This window comes from Oncorhynchus mykiss, chromosome 6 (genome assembly GCF_013265735.2).
Source record: "Oncorhynchus mykiss isolate Arlee chromosome 6, USDA_OmykA_1.1, whole genome shotgun sequence".
NCBI lineage: Eukaryota > Metazoa > Chordata > Actinopteri > Salmoniformes > Salmonidae > Oncorhynchus > Oncorhynchus mykiss.
This window is the reverse complement of record NC_048570.1, coordinates 94,695,855-94,720,471: the sequence shown is the minus strand read 5'-3', so window position 1 is coordinate 94,720,471 and position 24,617 is coordinate 94,695,855. Positions and strand designations below refer to the sequence as shown.

The 24,617-nt window shown below is 43.8% G+C and overlaps 2 protein-coding genes across 3 annotated transcripts in view; both read right to left on the bottom strand.

The window, feature by feature from the left end:
• LOC110499802 (ras-related protein Rab-8B) overlaps positions 1 to 5,441 on the bottom strand; it is a 44,479-nt gene extending 39,038 nt beyond the window's left edge. Inside the window, exon 1 of the mRNA XM_036981645.1 lies at positions 5,188 to 5,441. Within this exon, the coding sequence (XP_036837540.1) occupies positions 5,188 to 5,311 (124 nt within the window). The 5' untranslated portion in view covers positions 5,312 to 5,441. The remainder of the gene's footprint in view (positions 1 to 5,187) is intronic.
• A 514-nt stretch (positions 5,442 to 5,955) lies between these two features.
• On the bottom strand, positions 5,956 to 20,590 carry LOC110499795 (isocitrate dehydrogenase (NAD(+)) 3 catalytic subunit alpha). Of its 2 annotated transcripts, none has more exons than XM_036981643.1 (11): positions 20,470 to 20,590; positions 20,056 to 20,109; positions 19,806 to 19,889; positions 19,535 to 19,649; positions 15,173 to 15,360; positions 11,021 to 11,154; positions 10,533 to 10,635; positions 7,897 to 7,961; positions 7,571 to 7,655; positions 6,999 to 7,151; positions 5,956 to 6,606 (listed from the first exon to the last, which is right to left on the bottom strand). In XM_036981643.1, the coding sequence occupies exons 1-11, from the start codon at positions 20,494 to 20,496 to the stop codon at positions 6,523 to 6,525; spliced, it is 1,092 nt and encodes a 363-aa protein (XP_036837538.1). In that variant the 5' UTR covers positions 20,497 to 20,590; the 3' UTR covers positions 5,956 to 6,522. The 2 variants fall into 2 exon arrangements, with proteins under 2 accessions (XP_036837538.1, XP_036837539.1); XM_036981644.1 differs by having other exon boundaries at positions 20,074 to 20,109; positions 20,470 to 20,582.
• Between the last annotated feature and the right edge of the window lie 4,027 nt (positions 20,591 to 24,617).

Here is a 24,617-nt window from a genome sequence, read left to right as displayed (position 1 = left end):
GTTGTTGTTTCTATTCAACAGAGTCTCAGAGCTCCATGTTGTTGTTGTTTCTATTCAACAGAGTCTCAGAGCTCCATGTTGTTGTTTCTATTCTATTCAACAGAGTCCCAAAGCTCCATGTTGTTGTTTCTATTCAACAGAGTCTCAGAGCTCCATGTTGTTGTTGTTTCTATTCAACAGAGTCTCAGAGCTCCATGTTGTTGTTGTTTCTATTCAACAGAGTCTCAGAGCTCCATGTTGTTGTTTCTATTCAACAGAGTCTCAGAGCTCCATGTTGTTGTTTCTATTCAACAGAGTCTCAGAGCTCCATGTTGTTGTTGTTTCTATTCTACAGAGTCTCAGAGCTCCATGTTGTTGTTGTTTCTATTCAACAGAGTCTCAGAGCTCCATGTTGTTGTTGTTTCTATTCTACAGAGTCTCAGAGCTCCATGTTGTTGTTGTTTCTATTCAACAGAGTCTCAGAGCTCCATGTTGTTGTTGTTTCTATTCTACAGAGTCTCAGAGCTCCATGTTGTTGTTGTTTCTATTCAACAGAGTCTCAGAGCTCCATGTTGTTGTTTCTATTCAACAGAGTCTCAGAGCTCCATGTTGTTGTTGTTTCTATTCAACAGAGTCTCAAAGCTCCATGTTGTTGTTTCTATTCAACAGAGTCTCAGAGCTCCATGTTGTTGTTTCTATTCAACAGAGTCTCAGAGCTCCATGTTGTTGTTTCTATTCAACAGAGTCTCAGAGCTCCATGTTGTTGTTTCTATTCAACAGAGTCTCAGAGCTCCATGTTGTTGTTTCTATTCAACAGAGTCTCAAAGCTCCATGTTGTTGTTTCTATTCTATTCAACAGAGTCTCAACGCTCCATGTTGTTGTTTATATTCAACAGAGTCTCAGAGCTCCATGTTGTTGTTGTTTCTATTCAACAGAGTCTCAACGCTCCATGTTGTTGTTTCTATTCAACAGAGACTCAGAGCTCCATGTTGTTGTTTCTATTCAACAGAGTCTCAGAGCTCCATGTTGTTGTTGTTTCTATTCAACAGAGTCTCAGAGCTCCATGTTGTTGTTGTTTCTATTCAACAGAGTCTCAGAGCTCCATGTTGTTGTTGTTTCTATTCAACAGAGTCTCAGAGCTCCATGTTGTTGTTTCTATTCAACAGAGTCTCAGAGCTCCATGTTGTTGTTGTTTCTATTCAACAGAGTCTCAGAGCTCCATGTTGTTGTTGTTTCTATTCAACAGAGTCTCAGAGCTCCATGTTGTTGTTTCTATTCAACAGAGTCTCAAAGCTCCATGTTGTTGTTTCTATTCAACAGAGTCTCAGAGCTCCATGTTGTTGTTTCTATTCAACAGAGTCTCAAAGCTCCATGTTGTTGTTGTTTCTATTGAACAGAGTCTCAGAGCTCCATGTTGTTGTTGTTTCTATTCAACAGAGTCTCAGAGCTCCATGTTGTTGTTTCTATTCAACAGAGTCTCAGAGCTCCATGTTGTTGTTGTTTGTATTCAACAGAGTCTCAAAGCTCCATGTTGTTGTTTCTATTCAACAGAGTCTCAGAGCTCCATGTTGTTGTTGTTTATATTCAACAGAGTCTCAGAGCTCCATGTTGTTGTTTCTATTCAACAGAGTCTCAGAGCTCCATGTTGTTGTTGTTTCTATTCAACAGAGTCTCAGAGCTCCATGTTGTTGTTGTTTCTATTCAACAGAGTCTCAGAGCTCCATGTTGTTGTTTCTATTCTATTCAACAGAGTCTCAGAGCTCCATGTTGTTGTTTCTATTCTATTCAACAGAGTCTCAGAGCTCCATGTTGTTGTTTATATTCAACAGAGTCTCAAAGCTCCATGTTGTTGTTTATATTCAACAGAGTCTCAGAGCTCCATGTTGTTGTTTCTATTCTATTCAACAGTCTCAAAGCTCCATGTTGTTGTTTCTATTCTATTCAACAGAGTCTCAGAGCTCCATGTTGTTGTTTCTATTCTATTCAACAGAGTCTCAGAGCTCCATGTTGTTGTTTCTATTCTATTCAACAGAGTCTCAGAGCTCCATGTTGTTGTTGTTTCTATTCAACAGAGTCTCAGAGCTCCATGTTGTTGTTTCTATTCTATTCAACAGAGTCTCAGAGCTCCATGTTGTTGTTTCTATTCAACAGAGTCTCAAAGCTCCATGTTGTTGTTTCTATTCAACAGAGTCTCAGAGCTCCATGTTGTTGTTTCTATTCAACAGAGTCTCAGAGCTCCATGTTGTTGTTTCTATTCAACAGAGTCTCAGAGCTCCATGTTGTTGTTGTTTCTATTCAACAGAGTCTCAGAGCTCCATGTTGTTGTTTCTATTCTATTCAACAGAGTCCCAGGGTGAGCCTTAGAGCAGAACCCAGGCTTGCGTCCCAAATGGCCTACACAGTGCACTACTTTTGACCAGAGCCATACGATACTCCAGTCAGAGGTAGTGCACTATAAAAGGGAATAGGGAGTGATTTGGGACGAACTCCCCAGTCTGAAGTAATGAACACCTTCCTGGTATTCTATTCTACTCACAGGAATGACCTCAGCGCTGGTAACATTCACTTCATTAACGACGAGAGTGAGACCATACTACTGCTGCTTTTTTGTCTTCTGTTGGCCTAGTTCACAAACAATACAGACTAACGTTTTGAGGAACGACCACCGATGAGGATCAGTTGTTTGGGAGTAATGGTGACTTCGTTTTCAAGACAGAGTAGAAAGTGATGTCGAAGGTTCAGAAAAGTGATGTTCCACACTTACAGGGCTTTGTGTGTGTGTGTGTGTGTTGCACATGGGGATGTGTGAAACCTACTCCTCAGTCTGAAGTGTCTCCACTTGTGCCAGAGAATAGCTCGCTTTTTGCGTGGCGCCGAACAGTAAGACGCTTCCCAAGTTCTCGCCAGGTATGGGCCGAATCGGGAGAAAGTGGTACTCGCTTAGCAAGCAGCATGTGTCCTTTACGTGTGTGTGTGTGTGTGTGTGTGTGTGTGTGTGTGTGTGTGTGTGTGTGTGTGTGTGTGTGTGTGTGTGTGTGTGTGTGTGTGTGTGTGTATGTGTGTTAGTGTGAGTGTCCCATGTATACTCAGTTTATTTACGAAGGTGGAAAAGTATAAAATGTGTGCTCTCTCTGAACCTGTGTGTCATAAACAGAACCTGGGTGCTTTCCCAATTGATCATCGTTGAGATTCAAGTACACATACGATGAAAACGCCACCCACCCAAAAGGTAACTGAAAGTCAAGGAGCAGTGAAGGGGGTTTCCTAATTTCACACTCAAACTGAAAGTCCGTCATGTCAAAATAAGATATCTAATAACACAAGAAACCCCCCCCCCCCCCCCCCGCCCCCTCAACATCGCCATAGTGATCTGTCTCTCTATGGAGAAATACATCTGGTAAATCCACCTATAGTCAAACTACTCCTGAGGTAAAAAAATACATACACCACCTCTAGTTTAGGGTCCATTTACACCCCCAGAACACAGACACGTCTAAAACCATGGACATGTAGCACAGACAATAACTCCAGGTAACTGGCAAAATAAAGGAAACGCCAACATTAAGAGTGTTTATAGGGGCGTTGGGTCACCACCAGTCAGAACAGCTTCAATGCACCTCGTCATAACCACCAGTCAGAACAGCTTCAATTCACCTCCTCATAACCACCAGTCAAAACAGCTTCAATGCACCTCCTCATAACCACCAGTCAGAACAGTTTCAATGCACCTCGTCATAGATTCTACAAGTGTCTGGAACTCTATTGGAGGGATGAGGCACCGTTCTATTGGAGGGATGAGACACCATTTTATTGGAGGGATGAGACACCGTTCTATTGGAGGGATGAGGCACCATTATATTGGAGGGTTCAGGCACCATTCTATTGGAGGGATGAGGCACCGTTCTATTGGAGGGATGAGACACCATTTTATTGGAGGGATGAGACACCGTTCTATTGGAGGGATGAGGCACCATTCTATTGGAGGGTTCAGGCACCATTCTATTGGAGGGATGAGGCACCATTCTATTGGAGGGATGAGACACCATTCTATTGGAGGGATGAGGCACCATTCTATTGGAGGGATGAGACACCATTCTATTGGAGGGATGAGGCACCATTCTATTGGAGGGTTCAGGCACCATTCTATTGGAGGGATGAGGCACCGTTCTATTGGAGGGATGAGGCACCATTCTATTGGAGGGAAGAGACACCATTCTATTGGAGGGATGAGGCACCATTCTATTGGAGGGATGAGACACCATTCTATTGGAGGGATGAGGCACCATTCTATTGGAGGGATGAGACACCATTCTATTGGAGGGAAGAGACACCATTCTATTGGAGGGATGAGGCACCATTCTATTGGAGGGATGAGACACCATTCTATTGGAGGGATGAGGCACCATTCTATTGGAGGGAAGAGACACCATTCTATTGGAGGGATGAGGCACCATTCTTCCATGAGAAATTCCATCATTTGGTGTTTTGTTGATGGTGGTGGAAAACGCTGGTCTCAGTCACCACTCCAGAATCATAAGTGTTCAATTGGGTTGAGATTTGGTGACTGAGACGGCCATGGCCTATGGTTTTACATCATTTTCATGCTCATATAACCATTCAGTGACCACTCCAGCCCTATGGGGGCATAGCCATGGTAGCCAAAATAATGGCCTGCCCAGCATTTTCATACATGACCCAACGCATGATGGATAGTTAATTGATTAACTCAGGAACCACACCTGTGTTTCAATATACTTTGTATCCCTCATTTACTCAAGTGTTTCTATTATTTTGGCAGTTACCGGTATAACGTTATGTTCTTTGTCTGATAAAACAAAGCCCTGGTCAGGAATACTGTCAGTGCCATTCATGAGCCCCCCCTTACAGCTGACAATCAAAAGGTCTGACAGCCAACAGGTCACAAATATGAGCCCATGAAAATAGATGACAGCTTAGCTTACAAATACAGAGTTAGCAGGGTGACACAACCAGGCCTACAGTATAAAACATAAGAGATAATTCAATGTAATAAAACCATTTACTATATCTGAATTGGCACAAGATGATGCTTCTAGGCCCGTTTCCTGTCGCGAATTCGCCCCACTATCTGTCAACAGCATACAGTAGATTTGTCATATGTAATGTAGCATTTTCAGCAGCATGCCGTTGTTCAAAAAACCCACTCAATTGTAGAAAGAGAAACGGACCTATTGTTGATATGAAGGTAGTGTTGAACGCATCTTCGCTGAATCTGAAGAGGAGACATGTCTTGCCGACACCGCTGTCCCCGATGAGAAGCAATTTAAAAAGGTAATCATAGGTTTTCGCCATCTCTCCACCCTCGCTTCTTTCTTCCCGAAATCTGATATAATATATCTGGACCGTGGCAAACAGTTTGTAGCTGCTATTCGCTGCTGGCTACACCTCTTCGTTACACTAACTAACCGTACAGTAACAGTACAGGGGGAAACGAGAAGGCGTTAGTTTAATGACGTCACACAGAATAGGCGGAACAGAAGATAGGACGGAAGCGTGGTAGTCACTGGTTACCACAGCCACAAACTCATTATTTATAAACACTAGACTATTTCTCAAATGTTTCTAAAAAAAATCTGATTTTAAACCTAGCCCACACTACAAACCTTATTCTTAACCCTAAATTAAAAGACCAAACAGCTACTTTTTTTTATTCATAATTTTTTTATAAAAGCCTATTTTGTCCGTGGCGACGAGCGACAACCGGAAGCATCCTCTCATCTGGGTTGCCAGATTGGTAGTAATACTGTAACAATGAGGACGCAGACTGAAATCAGCTGACAAATGTAGGTCGAAGTTACCCTGCCATAAACACAAATGGCTGAGAGAATGAGAATAAGAGAATAAGTAATCCAATCCCGGTTAAAAATGAATCCAACTATTGGAACAACAATACACTGTACCTGTTAACAGGAAGAATGAGACATCAGGCTTTAAAGTCATGTAATCAAGTTTTTATGTATGGATCCCGAAACAGAAAAGAGAGACATGACATGAGACGCTGGTACAATACAATCCATTCATGCACAGGAACCCGACTGGTAACAATAAATAGAGTACATTGAAGCTGTTAGCATTACATTAACCATTAAAAAAAAATAAAACTAGCAACGATCAGAACCACTGCCGGACAACACAGGTGGAGTGCCACGTAGTATAGAGGCAAGTATAACTTTGGGGAAGTTTGCCCCATGAAATGATCACGTGAGTAAAATTGTGCTTAAATACACCTTAAGAGTGAATACCCATCCATGTAGGGGGCGCGTTCCAGGTGGTGATTTATTTCAGTCACACTGCACAAATTATTGAATTTCTATTTCTAGAAAACCTGGAGAATTGTCCATTCTCAGGAACCTACATCAATATAATAATAGTAATCTAAGATATGCAGCTGCATCGTAACTGCGGAACTGACAACCTGGAACGCCCCCCAGAGTCTTTAGGAGTAAGTTCAAAGCAGCGGTTGAATTATTATGAAGTCTTCAGAAAATCAACAGTCGTCGTTTTCAGTCCATGTCTCGCACTCTACGGCAGATCTCCTCTGTAAACTCTGAGCACTTCGACTTCCCACCGAGGTCCCCGGTCAACACCTGGGAGAGGATAGAAAAAACAGCCCAATGAATTCATTGAAAAGACAAAAGCAGATTATTATTTTTTTTTGTTGCATACAATGATCAACTGAATAAAAATCTGTTATGTTTGATCTACAGGAGAAAAAATAAGAGTATTGGCAACCGGAAGGAGGTGTGGTGTCCAGGGGAGACAACATATTGTAAACCAACTAGCCAGACATCCACCATATAATCTGGCATCAGAGAAGAAGAAGAGCAGACTGAGCGGTCCTCCAAGAACAAGGAAGTACCCCTACTCCCCCCCCCCCGCGGGGCACCTCCACTTTCCAAATGTATTCCCGGCACCGATATGCAAGAGCCACAATAGTCACTATTCGGGGTAATAATGTTTTAATTTTTTTTAAAGCCACCTTCTTGTCTCTGATGGTGTCGAAACAGGCGGTCTCGATCTTCTTGCCGTAGTCGTGCATGCCCATGTGACGCAGCATCATCACAGCACTGAGCAGCAGAGCCGTAGGGTTGGCCATGTCCAGACCGGCTATGTCGGGGGCCGTCCCATGGACCTAGATACCACAGGGGGTAGAGGGGACAATGTTAAAACCGTGCTTCTACACCTGCATTGCTTGCTGTTTTGGGGGTTTTAGGCTGGGTTTCTGTTACAGCACTTTGAGATATCAGCTGATGTACGAAGGGCTTTATAAATACATTTGATTTAAAATGTCTACTACTCTCAACACTGGAACAAGCTTCCGCACATCCATTAGAAATGGACAACTTATTGAAATATATGACGTCTCGTATTAAAAATGGTTTTGTTGAAAAGGGTGGGAAGTCAACAAAACACAAACATGTTTAGTTATTATCTATTGCACAATAGACTGTTTACAGGACAAGAAGCCTTGCGTTTTATCAAAACAGTTGAGACACGAGTAGCTAAACGTATTCAGATGATAAAAACAGCCAAGTAAAGAGCGAGACAAACCGATTCAAAAATGGCGACTCCATTGGCACCAATGTTTCCACTGGGAGTGACTCCCAGACCGCCAATAAGTCCAGCACACAGATCACTGCAATACATGACACACGCCTCTATCTGTAGTAGCAGCCTCAGCCTTTAGTTAGCAGAATCATCTAGTCACATTAGCGCAACACATGAAAGACAGTATTAGGCCCAATAAGACCAAACTCTGCTAAACTATTTAATGTTTGAATTAATAGCTTAAAACAAATTGCATTCAGTAGCGATTAATTAATATAGATATTAATATAGATATTAATATAGATACATGCAAATAAATAGTAACTGACCTGAGAATGTCACCATACAGGTTGGGCATCACCAGGACGTCAAACTGGGTGGGGTCTTGCACCATCTGAAACATTCACCATGACAACCCTGATTAAGCCCCATGTTTCCATCTCCATTCCCAACAAGAGAACCAGATTAAGCCCCGTTTCCATCTTCCGCTCCAACAAGAGAACCAGATTAAGCCCCGTTTCCATCAAGAAAGAGAACCAGATTAAGCCCCGTTTCCATCAAGAAAGAGAACCAGATTAAGCCCCGTTTCCATCCCCAACAAGAGAACCAGATTAAGCCCCGTTTCCATCCCCAACAAGAGAACCAGATTAAGCCCCGTTTCCATCCCCAACAAGAGAACCAGATTAAGCCCCGTTTCCATCCCCAACAAGAGAACCAGATTAAGCCCCGTTTCCATCCCCAACAAGAGAACCAGATTAAGCCCCGTTTCCATCCCCAACAAGAGAACCAGATTAAGCCCCGTTTCCATCCCCAACAAGAGAACCCGATTAAGCCCCGTTTCCATCCCCAACAAGAGAACCAGATTAAGCCCCGTTTCCATCCCCAACAAGAGAACCAGATTAAGCCCCGTTTCCATCCCCAACAATAAAACCCGATTAAGCCCCATGTTTCCATCCCCAACAAGAGAATCCGATTAAGCCCCGTTTCCATCTCCAACCAGAGAACCCGATTAAGCCCCGTTTCCATCTCCAACAAGAGAACCCGATTAAGCCCCATGTTTCCATCTCCAACCAGAGAACCTGATTAAGCCCCACGTTTCCATCTCCAACCAGAGAACCCGATTACGCCCCACGTTTCCATCTCCAACCAGAGAACCTGATTAAGCCCCATGAATCCATCTCCAACAAGAGAACCCGATTACGCCCCATGAATCCATCTCCAACAAGAGAACCCGATTACGCCCCATGTTTCCATCTCCAACCAGAGAACCCGATTACGCCCCACGTTTCCATCTCCAACCAGAGAACCCGATTAAGCCCCATGAATCCATCTCCAACAAGAGAACCCGATTACGCCCCATGAATCCATCTCCAACAAGAGAACCCGATTACGCCCCACGTTTCCATCTCCAACCAGAGAACCTGATTAAGCCCCACGTTTCCATCTCCAACAACAGAACCCGATTAAGCCCCATGTTTCCATCTCCAACAAGAGAACCCGATTACGCCCCGTTTCCATCTCCAACCAGAGAACCCGATTAAGCCCCATGTTTCCATCTCCAACCAGAGAACCTGATTAAGCCCCACGTTTCCATCTCCAACAAGAGAACCCGATTACGCCCCACGTTTCCATCTCCAACAAGAGAACCCGATTAAGCCCCATGAATCCATCTCCAACAAGAGAACCCGATTAAGCCCCATGTTTCCATCTCCAACAAGAGAACCCGATTACGCCCCGTTTCCATCTCCAACAAGAGAACCCGATTACGCCCCACGTTTCCATCTCCAACCAGAGAACCCGATTAAGCCCCACGTTTCCATCTCCAACCAGAGAACCCGATTAAGCCCCATGAATCCATCTCCAACAAGAGAACCCGATTACGCCCCATGTTTCCATCTCCAACCAGAGAACCCGATTAAGCCCCATGAATCCATCTCCAACAAGAGAACCCGATTACGCCCCATGTTACCATCTCCAACCAGAGAACCCGATTAAGCCCCACGTTTCCATCTCCAACAAGAGAACCCGATTAAGCCCCACGTTTCCATCTCCAACAAGAGAACCCGATTACGCCCCACGTTTCCATCTCCAACCAGAGAACCCGATTAAGCCCCACGTTTCCATCTCCAACCAGAGAACCCGATTAAGCCCCACGTTTCCATCTCCAACCAGAGAACCCGATTACGCCCCACGTTTCCATCTCCAACCAGAGAACCCGATTACGCCCCATGTTTCCATCTCCAACCAGAGAACCCGATTACGCCCCATGTTTCCATCTCCAACCAGAGAACCCGATTACGCCCCATGTTTCCATCTCCAACAAGAGAACCCGATTAAGCCCCATGTTTCCATCTCCAACAAGAGAACCCGATTAAGCCCCATGTTTCCATCTCCAACAAGAGAACCCGATTAAGCCCCATGTTTCCATCTCCAACCAGAGAACCCGATTACGCCCCATGTTTCCATCTCCAACCAGAGAACCCGATTACGCCCCATGTTTCCATCTCCAACCAGAGAACCCGATTACGCCCCGCTTCCATCTCCAACAAGAGAACCCGATTAAGCCCCACGTTTCCATCTCCAACCAGAGAACCCGATTACGCCCCGCTTCCATCTCCAACAAGAGAACCCGATTAAGCCCCACGTTTCCATCTCCAACCAGAGAACCCGATTACGCCCCATGTTTCCATCTCCAACATGAGAACCTGATTAAGTCTAATTTCTACCTTCTGCTTCCGGGTCATCTGCTAGGTCTGCGCCAACGGAATGATGCAATATCGAACTTCCACTCCCGTCGGCATGGTCAAATCTCTGCATCCGCAAGGTCCCCTTTCAAAGGGAGGTGCGCGGAAACACGCAGACGGGAGCGGCCTTTCGATTGACGCGGTAGTTGTAAAATCAGGCTTTAGACATATGCATCAAAACAGCGTCACGTAGGAAGGATAGTGTAAAGGAGGGCACATACGTTGAGACACACGGTGTCCAGGTACATCTCAGTAAACTTGACGTCCTTGAAGTTCTCAGCCACCTCTCTGCATTTCCTCAGGAACAGCCCATCCGACATCCTCCTGGTCACATCAAAACACACCGGGTACGTTAATAAGTTTAATGCCTGAATATTGGTGCCATTCGATGTGCTAGTTCTGATATTTTATTTATTTCTTTAATATATTTTTTAATATGTGTGCGTATCGTTTTTGTGCTGCTAGGTGTTACCGCGCTGTTGGAACAAATAAGCATTTCCCAGCACCTGCGATAACATCTGTTAAATATGTTGTACTTAACAGTCAATATCTTATTCTGTTTCGACTTGTAATTGACCCATGGTGATACATTTAGTCGATATTTGCATCTCATTTTTATTTTATTTTATGATCCACAACGGCACAATAAAAAATGTAAAAAGTACAATTTGTAAGATTCCACCGTCCGTTTGATTCTGGAGCGACTTACATGATGTTGGCTTTGTGAACGGCCGTGACGCTGTTCCTTTGGTTGTTTCTGGCGTACTCGAAGGCGTACTCGGCGATACGTCGACTGGCGTCTTCCGTGATGAGTTTGATGCTCTGAACTACGCCGTCAACGATCTACAAGAGAAGAAGACAATCACCGTAGCCTAAATCAAACAATAGAGGACTTAATTACATCATACAGAATACAATATCTAAATGTCCTACTTTGGTCAAAATGGTTTTGGAGGGACGGTAACAACTGGGAAAGACAACTGAGCTACTTTAAAAAAAAAACAATTGAACTGGAACAATGAAACTGGAAGAGAAGACGTATGAAAAGGTATTCATAACATCACCGTGAGTGGAAGAACTAGAAGTACTCTCAGCCTGAGGTGACAACTACAAACAATAGGATTTCACCGTAAAGGAAGTGACATCAAGAAATTCCAGATGTGCCATCTTAATTTGACCAGTTTCCCCCAGCAGGAAAGTAATCCTGCAGCAACAGGAAATGATTATGTGGATTATTATTTTAAAATGTAAATTTTTTCTAAGGGTATATACATTTTTTTATTTGGGCAAATCAAGTCTGAAATTGGAAATGTTTTTAAACATTGAATACACTACAAGTTAGCAGTACCTGCAAAACATTATGCGACAGAGTGATCAAATTAAGACAGCAGATATGTAGGAATAACATACAAAACCTTTTAGTTGAAAAAAAAAACTAAGTGAACAAAGAAGGAGAACTGGAGAGAGAAGTTGATGAACATACACTACCCGTTCAAACGTTTGGGGTCTCTTAGAAATGTCCTTGTTTTCCATAAAAACATTATTGATGGGTCGGCAGGTAGTCTAGTGGTTAGAGTGGAGGGGAGGCAGGTAGACTAGTGGTTAGAGCGTTGGACTAGTAACCGAAAGATTGCAAGATCGAATTCCCGAGCTGACAAGGTAAAAAATCTGTCATTCTGCCCCTGAACAAGGCAGTTAACCCACTGTTCCTAGGCCTTCATTGAAAATAACTATTTGTTTTTAACTGACTTGCCTCGTTAAATAAAAGGTTAAATACATTCAAAATAAAAATGAAATGAGTTACAAAATGTGGAAATATAGTCAAGTTGACAAGTTAAATAATGATTTTTTCATTGAAATAATAATTGTGTCCTTCAAACTTTGCTTTTGTCAAAGAATCCTCCATTTTCAGCATTTACAGCCTTTGCAGATCTTTGGCATTCTCGTTGTCAATCTGTTGAGGTAATCTGAAGAGATTTCACCCCATGCTTCCTGAAGCTCCTCCCACAAGTTGGATTGGCTTGTTGGACACTTCTTACGTACCATACGGTCAAGATGCTCCCACAACAGCTCAATAGGGTTGAGATCTGCTGACGCTTCCAGATACTCAACTTGTTTAAAGACCAGTTTTATTGCTTCTTTAAAATCAGGACAACAGTTTCCAGCTGTGCTAAAATAATTGCAAAAAAAAAAGGTTTTCTAATGATCAATTAGCCTTTTAAAATGATCCACTGGGATTAGATAACACAACGTGCCATTGGAACACAGGAGTGATGGTTGCTGATGACTATGTAGATATTCCTTTTCGTCGTTTCCAGCTACAATAGTAATTTACAACATTAACAATGTCTACACTGTATTTCTGATCAATTTGATGTTATTCTAATGGACCATTTTTTTTTGCTTTTCTTTCAAAAACAAGGACTTTTCTAAGTGACCCCAAAGTTTTGAACGGGAGTGTACATTCGGGCACGTTAGGGTTAGAGACTGAGGTGGTGGTCTGGTTAGTGAAGCTACTGTTCCTCTGGCTTACCTAAGGAACACCTGGAGAATAACCAATCACCTGTGATGTTATCTGTCCAACCCAGATAAAACAGTTTCAATAACTAATGACACGCATTCCACACAACACCACAGTGAAAATACGGACTGCTTCAGCTCTCAGCCTTGAAAACAGCTGCTTATCAAGAGCTGAAAACGACAGACCAGAGTAGTCACATCAGAGTCAACGTGACTTCTCAGTCACCGTCAAACCAACAAACCATTCGCAACCGTTTTAGTACTGACATTTGCCATGAAAACTACACCAGATGCCCTAATGAAGAACCCACTCCTGTGTTGAAACACTGGGTCATGTTCAGCGGGGCACAACGTAGTCATTAAAATAAAAAAAGAATCACCTGAACATTCTTCTTGGGACATGTTCAGGTAGGACCTCTTGTTTCACCTCCATTTCATACCGGATGAACACATCCCTGCATGTTAATGTTGTGAGACTATCCCCTCCCCCCCAGAGGGGTTGACTACAACGCAGGATCAAGGAGTTCGCTAGCTAACGTAACAATTATTTTTTATTTAGAAAGATAAAGTTTGAAATGGACTAAATGATTCGACAACCGAAAACACACAAGTTTAGCTTTCTTTAAACCCCCCCCCCCACAACAAAAAAATCCATTGTTATTTCTGGTTATTTTTCAAAGTTAGCTGGCTAACTCATTGATTCTGTTTTGTAGCGTTCCCCTCTGGTCAGTAGGAGGGATCAGCCAATTAAAATTATTCTCCTGAACAAACATTCGAGGTAGCTACTGCTCCCTGGTCTATTCCTCTGTAGTCAGTGTTAGCTGTAGCTACTGCTCCCTGGTCTAGTCCTCTGTAGTCAGTGTTAGCTGTAGCTACTTCTCCCTGGTCTATTCCTCTGTAGTCAGTGTTAGCTGTAGCTACTGCTCCCTGGTCTATTCCTCTGTAGTCAGTGTTAGCTGTAGCTACTGCTCCCTGGTCTATTCCTCTGTAGTCAGTGTTAGCTGTAGCTACTGCTCCCTGGTCTATTCCTCTGTAGTCAGTGTTAGCTGTAGCTACTGCTCCCTGGTCTATTCCTCTGTAGTCAGTGTTAGCTGTAGCTACTGCTCCCTGGTCTAGTCCTCTGTAGTCAGTGTTAGCTGTAGCTACTGCTCCCTGGTCTATTCCTCTGTAGTCAGTGTTAGCTGTAGCTACTGCTCCCTGGTCTATTCCTCTGTAGTCAGTGTTAGCTGTAGCTACTGCTCCCTGGTCTATTCCTCTGTAGTCAGTGTTAGCTGTAGCTACTGCTCCCTGGTCTAGTCCTCTGTAGTCAGTGTTAGCTGTAGCTACTGCTCCCTGGTCTAGTCCTCTGTAGTCAGTGTTAGCTGTAGCTACTGCTCCCTGGTCTAGTCCTCTGTAGTCAGTGTTAGCTGTAGCTACTGCTCCCTGGTCTATTCCTCTGTAGTCAGTGTTAGCTGTAGCTACTGCTCCCTGGTCTATTCCTCTGTAGTCAGTGTTAGCTGTAGCTACTGCTCCCTGGTCTATTCCTCTGTAGTCAGTGTTAGCTGTAGCTACTGCTCCCTGGTCTAGTTCTCTGTAGTCAGTGTTAGCTGTAGCTACTGCTCCCTGGTCTATTCCTCTGTAGTCAGTGTTAGCTGTAGCTACTGCTCCCTGGTCTATTCCTCTGTAGTCAGTGTTAGCTGTAGCTACTGCTCCCTGGTCTAGTCCTCTGTAGTCAGTGTTAGCTGTAGCTACTGCTCCCTGGTCTAGTCCTCTGTAGTCAGTGTTAGCTGTAGCTACTGCTCCCTGGTCTATTCCTCTGTAGTCAGTGTTAGCTGTAGCTACTGCTCCCTGGTCTATTCCTCTGTAGTCAGTGTTAGCTGTAGCTACTGCTCCCTGGTCTAGTCCTCTGTAGTCAGTGTTAGCTGTAGCTACTGCTCCCTGGTCTATTCCTCTGTAGTCAGTGTTAGCTGTAGCTACTGCTCCCTGGTCTATTCCTCTGTAGTCAGTGTTAGCTGTAGCTACTGCTCCCTGGTCTATTCCTCTGTAGTCAGTGTTAGCTGTAGCTACTGCTCCCTGGTCTATTCCTCTGTAGTCAGTGTTAGCTGTAGCTACTGCTCCCTGGTCTATTCCTCTGTAGTCAGTGTTAGCTGTAGCTACTGCTCCCTGGTCTATTCCTCTGTAGTCAGTGTTAGCTGTAGCTACTGCTCCCTGGTCTATTCCTCTGTAGTCAGTGTTAGCTGTAGGCATTTTACAGATTCAGTTTTAAATCCACACATTTGGAAAAAAAAAAAACTGGTTTCACTCACAACTTTGTCCCATTTCTCTCCTACTGAACGTGACCGTGGTAACCATAGCAACTTACTATGTGCTCGATTCCGCTGTACTCTCCCTCAGTGTTCTCTCTGATGGTGACCAGGTCCACGTCGGTGTAGGGGGTCTTGTAGCCCTCGATGGACACGCAGGGACGCACGTTGGCGTACAGGTCAAAGGTCTTCCTGAGGAGCAGGTTCATGGAGGGGTGGCCGGCTGCGATGGGGGTCTTCAGGGGGCCTACACACAGAGGGGGAGGTTAAAAGACCAATGCAGACCTTTTTTTTATCTCAATATCAAATCATTTCTGGATAACAACGGAACACCTTATTGTGATCATTTAAAAGGTAACCAAAATAGCTTCTTCGCAAAGAGCAATTTCTCAGGACTGTCTGATTGGTCTGAGTGGTGAGGGGAAAACTTAAAACTAGCTGTTATTGGCAGAGGTCACCAAGCAGACTAAACTCCACCCCATCATAACATCACCAGGCAGACTAAACACCATCCCATCATAACATCACCAGGCAGACTAAACTCCATCCCATCATAACATTTCAGGTGATGTCACCAGGCAGACTAAGCTCCATCCCATCATAACATTGCAGGTGATGTCACCAGGCAGACTAAACTGCATCCCATCATAACATTTCAGGTGATGTCACCAGGCAGACTAAACACCATCCCATCATAACATCACCAGGCAGACTAAACTCCATCCCATCATAACATTTCAGGTGATGTCACCAGGCAGACTAAACTCCATCCCATCATAACATTTCAGGTGATGTCACCAGGCAGACTAAACTCCCCCCCATCATAACATTGCAGGTGATGTCACCAGGCAGACTAAACTCCATCCCATCATAACATCACCAGGCAGACTAAACTCCACCCCATCATAACATCACCAGACAGACTAAACTCCATCCCATCATAACATCACCAGGCAGACTAAACTCCACCCCATCATAACATCACCAGACAGACTAAACTCCATCCCATCATAACATCACCAGGCAGACTAAACTCCCCCCCATCATAACATCACCAGGCAGACTAAACTCCACCCCATCATAACATCACCAGACAGACTAAACTCCATCCCATCATAACATCACCAGGCAGACTAAACTCCATCCCATCATAACATCACCAGACAGACTAAACTCCATCCCATCATAACATCACCAAGCAGACTAAACTCCCCCCCATCATATCACCACCAAACAGACTAAACTCCATCCCATCATAACATCACCAGACAGACTAAACTCCATCCCATCATAACATCACCAGGCAGACTAAACTCCCCCCCATCATAACATCACCAGACAGACTAAACTCCATCCCATCATAACATCACCAGGCAGACTAAACTCCATCCCATCATAACATCACCAGGCAGACTAAACTCCCCCCCATCATAACATCACCAGGCAGACTAAACTCCATCCCATCATAACATCACCAGGCAGACTAAACTCCATCCCATCATAACATCACCAGGCAGACTAAACTCCCCCCCATCATAACATCACCAGGCAGACTAAACTCCATCCCATCATAACATCACCAGGCAGACTAAACTCCCCCCCATCATAACATCACCAGGCAGACTAAACTCCATCCCATCATAACATCACCAGGCAGACTAAACTCCATCCCATCATAACATCACCAGACAGACTAAACTCCATCCCATCATAACATCACCAGACAGACTAAACTCCACCCCATCATAACATTTCAGGTGATGTCACCAGGGAAACTAAACTCCATCCCATCATAACATCACCAGACAGACTAAACTCCACCCCATCATAACATTTCAGGTGATGTCACCAGGGAAACTAAACTCCATCCCATCATAACATCACCAGACAGACTAAACTCCATCCCATCATAACATCACCAGGCAGACTAAACTCCATCCCATCATAACATCACCAGGCAGACTAAACTCCATCCCATCATAACATCACCAGGCAGACTAAACTCCATCCCATCATAACATCACCAGACAGACTAAACTCCATCCCATCATAACATCACCAGGCAGACTAAACTCCATCCCATCATAACATCACCAAGCAGACTAAACTCCATCCCATCATAACATTTCAGGTGATGTCACCAGGGAAACTAAACTCCATCATAACATCACCAGGCAGACTAAACTCCATCCCATCATAACATCACCAGGCAGACTAAACTCCATCCATCATAACATCACCAAGCAGACTAAACTCCATCCCATCATAACATTTCAGGTGATGTCACCAGGCAGACTAAACTCCACCCCATCATAACATTTCAGGTGATGTCACCAGGCAGACTAAACTCCATCCCATCATAACGTCACCAGGCAGACTAAACTCCATCCCATCATAACATTTCAGGTGATGTCACCAGGCAGACTAAACTCCATCCCATCATAACGTCACCAGGCAGACTAAACTCCATCCCATCATAACATTTCAGGTGATGTCACCAGGCAGACTAAACTCCATCCCATCATAACATTTCAGGTGATGTCACCAGGCAGACTAAACTCCATCCCATCATAACATTGCATGTGGTCTTTTAAAACAGCTCTTACTCTAAAAGGACATTATCTTCATGTTCAAAACACCACAGTATTGGTCCAACCTCCGTGTGGAAATATATATAGAAACACAGAAAAGTCTCATTTTTGACAGCACTGGGCCTTTAACACCAGTTTACTGTTAATTAGGAACCAAATGGAATTAAACAGACAAACAAGGAAAGACTACATGTACATAGAATAAAATACTTTTCCAACGCAAAATGTTTTCTGTTTGCGTCTACTGAAGACGGGGATGTACTGGAGCATAGACATGTTGACCTCTAGACGAGCTTCCACACCAGCCGCCTGACCTCTAGACGGGCTTCCACACCAGCCGCCTGACCTCTAGACGGGCTTCCACACCAGCCGCCTGACCTCTAGACGGGCTTCCACACCAGCCGCCTGACCTCTAGACGGGCTTCCTGCATCGTTTACCCACCAATCATGTTACCACTACATCTCTCTCATCAAGGCCGTGTCCCATTCAATCCCTACTATTCCCCATGAGCCCTACAGGCTACTATCCCCTATAAACCCTACATACTATCCCCTGCATACCATCCCCTATAAACTCTGCATACCATCCCCTATATACTCTGCATACCATCCCCTATAACCCCTGCATACCATCCCCTATAACCCCTGCATACCATCCCCTATAACCCCTGCATACCATCCCCTATAACCCCTGCATACCATCCCCTATAATCCCTGCATACCATCCCCTATAACCCCTGCATACCATCCCCTATAACCCCTGCATACCATCCCCTATAACCCCTGCATACCATCCCCTATAACCCCTGCATACCATCCCCTATAACCCCTCCATACCATCCCCTATAAACCCTCCATACCATCCCCTATAAACCCTGCATACCATCCCCTATAAACCCTCCATACCATCCCCTATAAACCCTCCATACCATCCCCTATAAACCCTCCATACCATCCCCTATAACCCCTGCATACCATCCCCTATAAACCCTCCATACCATCCCCTATAAACCCTCCATATCATCCCCTATAAACCCTCCCCTACATACTATCCCCTGCATACTATCCCGTATGAACCCTGCATACTACCCCCTACATACTATCCCCTACATACTACCCCCTGCATACCACCCCCTATAACCCCTGCATACCATCCCCTATAACCCCTGCATACCATCCCCTATAACCCCTGCATACCATCCCCTATAAACCCTGCATACCATCCCCTATAAACCCTCCATACCATCCCCTATAAACCCTCCATACCATCCCCTATAAACCCTGCATACCATCCCCTATAAACCCTCCATACCATCCCCTATAAACCCTCCATATCATCCCCTATAAACCCTCCATACCATCCCCTACATACTATCCCCTGCATACTATCCCGTATGAACCCTGCATACTACCCCCTACATACTACCCCCTGCATACTACCCCCTGCATACTACCCCCTGCATACTACCCCCTGCATACTATCCCCTACGAACCCTGCATACTACCCCCTACATACTATCCCCTATGAACCCTGCATACTACCCCCTACACACTACCCCCTATGAACCCCTGCATACTACCCCCTATGAACCCCTGCATACTATCCCCTATGAACCCCTGCATACTATCCCCTGCATACTATCCCCTGCATACTATCCCCTATGAACCCTGCATACTACCCCCTACATACTAACCCCTACATACTACCCCCTATGATGCCGCCTGCATGACGTTCTTTATTCCAGCTGACTTCAGTACACTATGTCCATCATGACCATGCAGGTAGCTACTACCATAGATTACCATAGGATCTCTGTAACTGCTACCTACCTTTTAACCCGATCAGGGTCCTGTCCATAGACTCCTTACAGTCTGGAGGGATCATCCATCTACCTCCTGGGCCCTGGATAGCGGTCACATTCCTCTCCTCCCACTGGATGGGAACCTAACGGGTGGCAAGAGAGAGAGGACACAGAATGGTACAGGAAGGACTGGGGCTCAATGTGCTGTCCATCTTTCCATGCCAATGGCATGTTCTGCTGTTAACCCTACAATGTGCTGTGTGTGTGTGTGAGAGAGTTTGATAGCTTTTCCAGCATACCTTAGCAGACTCGAAAATCTTCATGACAGCCACGGATATTTCTGGACCGATTCCATCCCCAGGAATTAACGTAACCGTTTGCAGCTGTAAAGAGAAAACAACCCGCTTTTAAATCTGTTTTTAGAGGGATTACATAGTAGCACTAAAAACACTGGATCATGAATTACATCATTTCAGCCTTTTTGTCAACGAGGGAGAAGTTCATAAAAAAACAGGTGTAGACTTGTCTATTTGTCAGTCCTTGACTTACCCCCCTTCTGAAACATACCGTCGGTCTCTTTGCCGCCCCCACGACGTGAGAGAGCTGGAGGAGGACAATAAACGGAAGGTTAAATTACTACCGCGCAGATAACGTATCACAACAACATCCACACACTATCTCTAGTCGAGTGTGATTGAATCAGAAAACATATTGACAAACACGAAATGTCACTTGTCAAGCATTAGGCGGATAAAAAGCGGTTGGTTAATAGCATAGCTCGCTACGGTAGTAGCAGGACAAGGACACACGCACAGTAAAAAGGCCTCACAGAAAATCCATGGAAACAACATTATACAACCGACAAAGTCATCCGAACACGAACTTACATTACACAAACATAAATCCAATACATGGCCAAGTTACAGTCGATTATCTTTACGCTGACAAACGGCATTTTCTTACCATTGACCTCCACACGTTGCTAGCCATAGTCCTGTGTTAATGTGGTCCTGCACCCGCTCTGCCGTTAACGGGACTTCCGGGGTGGGAAACGATGACGTAGACACCGGCGTGAAAAAACAACGTATCTAATGTCTGTTTATCTTAATACTACAGCGTGAAACAAATCCGTGATGTATTATTTTATTGAAATGCTATCATGTTGAACATTAGTGTTTTTGATCGATATAATATGGCTACTTTGCAGTGGTGTAAAGTATTTAAGTAAAAATACTTTAAATAATAGTTTTGGATCGTTTTTTCGGTATCTGTACTTACCTATTTCTATTTTTTACAGGACAGGAAAATGGTCCAATTCACACACTTATCAAGAGAACATCCCTGGTCATCCCTACTGTCTCTGATCTGGAGGACTCACTAAACAGAGAACATCCCTGGTCATCCCTACTGTCTCTGATCTGGAGGACTCACTAAACAGAGAACATCCCTGGTCATCTCTACTGCCTCTGATCTGGAGGACTCACTAAACAGAGAACATCCCTGGTCATCCCTACTGCCTCTGATCTGGAGGACTCACTAAACAGAGAACATCCCTGGTCATCCCTACTGCCTCTGATCTGGAGGACTCACTAAACAGAGAACATCCCTGGTCATCCCTACTGCCTCTGATCTGGAGGACTCACTAAACAGAGAACATCCCTGGTCATCCCTACTGCCTCTGATCTGGAGGACTCACTAAACAGAGAACATCCCTGGTCATCCCTACTGCCTCTGATCTGGAGGACTCACTAAACAGAGAACATCCCTGGTCATCCCAACAGCCTCTGATCTGCAGGACTCACAAAGAAACACAAATGCTTCGTTTGTAAATGATGGTCGGAGTGTTGGAGTGTGCCCTTGGCTATCCCCTGGTTTGCTTAATATTTTTTTTAAATTAAATGATTTATACATTTACTTTTGATACATAAGTATATTTTAGCCATTACATTTACTTTTAATACTTAAGTATATTTTAACCATTACATTTACTTTTAATACTTAAGTATATTTAAAAACAAATACATTTAGACTTTTACTCAAATAGTATTGTACTGGGTGACTTTTACTTGAGTCATTTTCTTTTAAGATATTTTAACTTTTACTAGAAGTATGACGTTTGGTTCCACCCCTTCTACTTTGTTGTACAACTCAACGATGTACTTCATAGTTGAGTGTCAAACTCATTCCAGAGGGCCGAGTGTCTGCGGGTTTTCGCTCCTCCCTTGTGTTTGATTGATGAATTAATGTCCCTAATTAGTTAGGAACTCCCCTCACCTGGTTGTCTAGGTCTTAATTTAAACGAACAACTAATGAAACCAGCAGACACTAGGCCCCTCAAACTCAACTCTGGACATGGAAGCCAGATCCACTGCGTTTTTTTTAAACCCTAATCAGGGACGGATTTAGACCTTAGACACCAGGTGGGTACAATTAATTATCAGGTAGAACAGAAAACCAGCAGGCTCATAGGACAGGGTTTTCCCAACTCAACATTGACTACACAATCAACGCTGGGTCATTTGAATCAGCTGTGTAGTGCTAAAGCAACAACCAAAACGTGCCCCCAGGGGGCCCAGGACTGACTTTGGGAAACCCTGTAGAGGGGTAAGAGTTGAATGAGTTTGACACCACTGATACACCCTCCATTCTACAGTACATATGTCCACCACCAGATGGCAGGCTTCCCTTCTCTTTGTTCACCACGCTAGCTTCATCTGTAGAGAAACAAATTCAGACTATGGATCTAACCTATTGTTATAGGACTAGAGATTCAGACCTTTATGGGTATAACCCATTGTTATAGGACTACAGATTCAGACCTTTATGGGTATAACCTATTATTATAGGACTACAGATTCAGACCTTTATGGGTATAACCTATTGTTATAGGACTACAGATTCATACCTTTATGGGTATAACCTTTTGTTAAAGGACTAGAGATTCATACCTTTATGGGTATAACCTTTTGTTAAAGGACTAGAGATTCATACCTTTATGGGTATAACCTTTTGTTATAGGACTACAGATTCAGACTATGGATCTAACCTATTGTTATAGGACTACAGATTCAGACTATGGATATAACCTATTATTAAAGGACTACAGATTCATACCTTTATGGGTATAACCTTGTGTTAAAGGACTAGAGATTCATACCTTTATGGGTATAACCTATTACTATAGGACTACAGATTCAGACTATGGATCTAACCTATTATTATAGGACTACAGATTCAGACTATGGATCTAACCTATTGTTATAGGACTACAGATTCAGACTATGGATCTAACCTATTGTTATAGGACTACAGATTCAGACCTTTATGGGTATAACCTATTATTATAGGACTACAGATTCAGACTATGGATCTAACCTATTGTTATAGGACTACAGATTCAGACTATGGATCTAACCTATTGTTATAGGACTACAGATTCAGACCTTTATGGGTCTAACCTTTTATTAAAGGTCACAGGGTTTTTATCTATGTTTTTTGTAGCCGTCTATTTACCATCACAAACCGATGCACTAAGACCGCACTCGGCCAGCTGCATAGGGCCATAAGAAAACATGAAATTGCTCATCAAGAGGTGACGCTTCTTGAGGCCAGTGATTTTATTGCAGTGGAACTGAAATTATTATTTTTTACCTAATTTCTACCAGTATGTCACATGTGCAACTAGAGTAGACAAAACTCTAGATCACCTTTACTCCACACACAGAGACACATTCAAAGCTCTCCCACACCCTCAATTTGGCAAATCTGACCGTAACTCTATCCTCCTGATCCCTGTTTACAAGCAAAAACTCAAACAGGAGGCGCTCATTGATGCTAAGCTACAGGACTTTGTCGCTAGCACTGACTGGAATATTTTCCAGGATTCATCTGATGGTATTGAGGTGATGTGAACCTACCTGATGAGCTAAATGTCTTCTATGCTTGCTTTGAGGCAAGCAACACTGAACCACGCATGAGAGTACCAGCTGTTCCGGGGGACTGTGTGATCACAGTCCAGGGGCCATATCATTATCACATGTAAAGTAGCCTACTACTGTAGGGGCCATATTTTTATTACATGAATAGTAGTCTACTACTGTAGGGGCCCATTTAATTGCCACATGTAAAGTAGTCTACTACTATAGGGGCCATATAATTACCACATGTAAAGTAGCCTAGTACTGTAGGGGCCATATAATGACCACATGTAAAGTAGTCTACAACTGTAGACTTTCGGGGCCATATAATTATCACATGTAACAGGGGCATGTACCTCCATAAGTGAACTACAGCAATCATGTTATTTGGAACTGTGAGCTTATTGGTCTGTTAGAATGAATTGGTTGTGTGCTGTGATTGGTTGCAGGTATGAGGACACCTATATTCCTATAAAATAGTGGCTCATTTCATGTTCTGTAAATCTGCAGAGAGAAGAGAGAAAGACAGACCGGTAGCCTGCAAGCTGCAGTTCATTCACAGTTCACACATTTTCCATCCAGTCTCTCCGTTAATGTTTTACATGTAAGTATCCTAAGTACATTGGTACAAAGGACTTGTCTATTTATTAACATTTACCAGTCTAGGTCGTCTTTGACCTTTGTCCTTACTAGTATTGTGTAATCTTCTCTGTGAGTCATTTAAACTTCTATTACATTTTAAAATGACAGATTCCTCTATGGATATAATCCATATTTCTTCATATTTGTATTTTCAAAACTATAGTGGCATCTGTTAGCTCTCTAGACAGTAGCTTCCGTTAGCTCTCTGGACAGTAGCTTCCGTTAGATCTCTATACAGTAGCTTCCGTTAATTCTCCATACAGTAGCTTCTGTTAACTCTCTAGACAGTAGCTTCCGTTAGATCTCTATACAGGAGCTTCCGTAAAATCTCCATACAGGAGTTTCCGTTAGATTTACTGTATATAACTTCTAATGGTGTTTTAAAAAGCAGCGTAATGTGGCACCATATACCATAGGAACCCATCACATAGCTGGACAGATCTGACCACCTGGCTGCCTAAATGACGCCGCCTGCTGGCTGGTCTTGGTCTGCGACGGTAGGCTACTGTATCGGCTGCAACATCCTGAAACAGTCCAGTGATGAGACAAGGG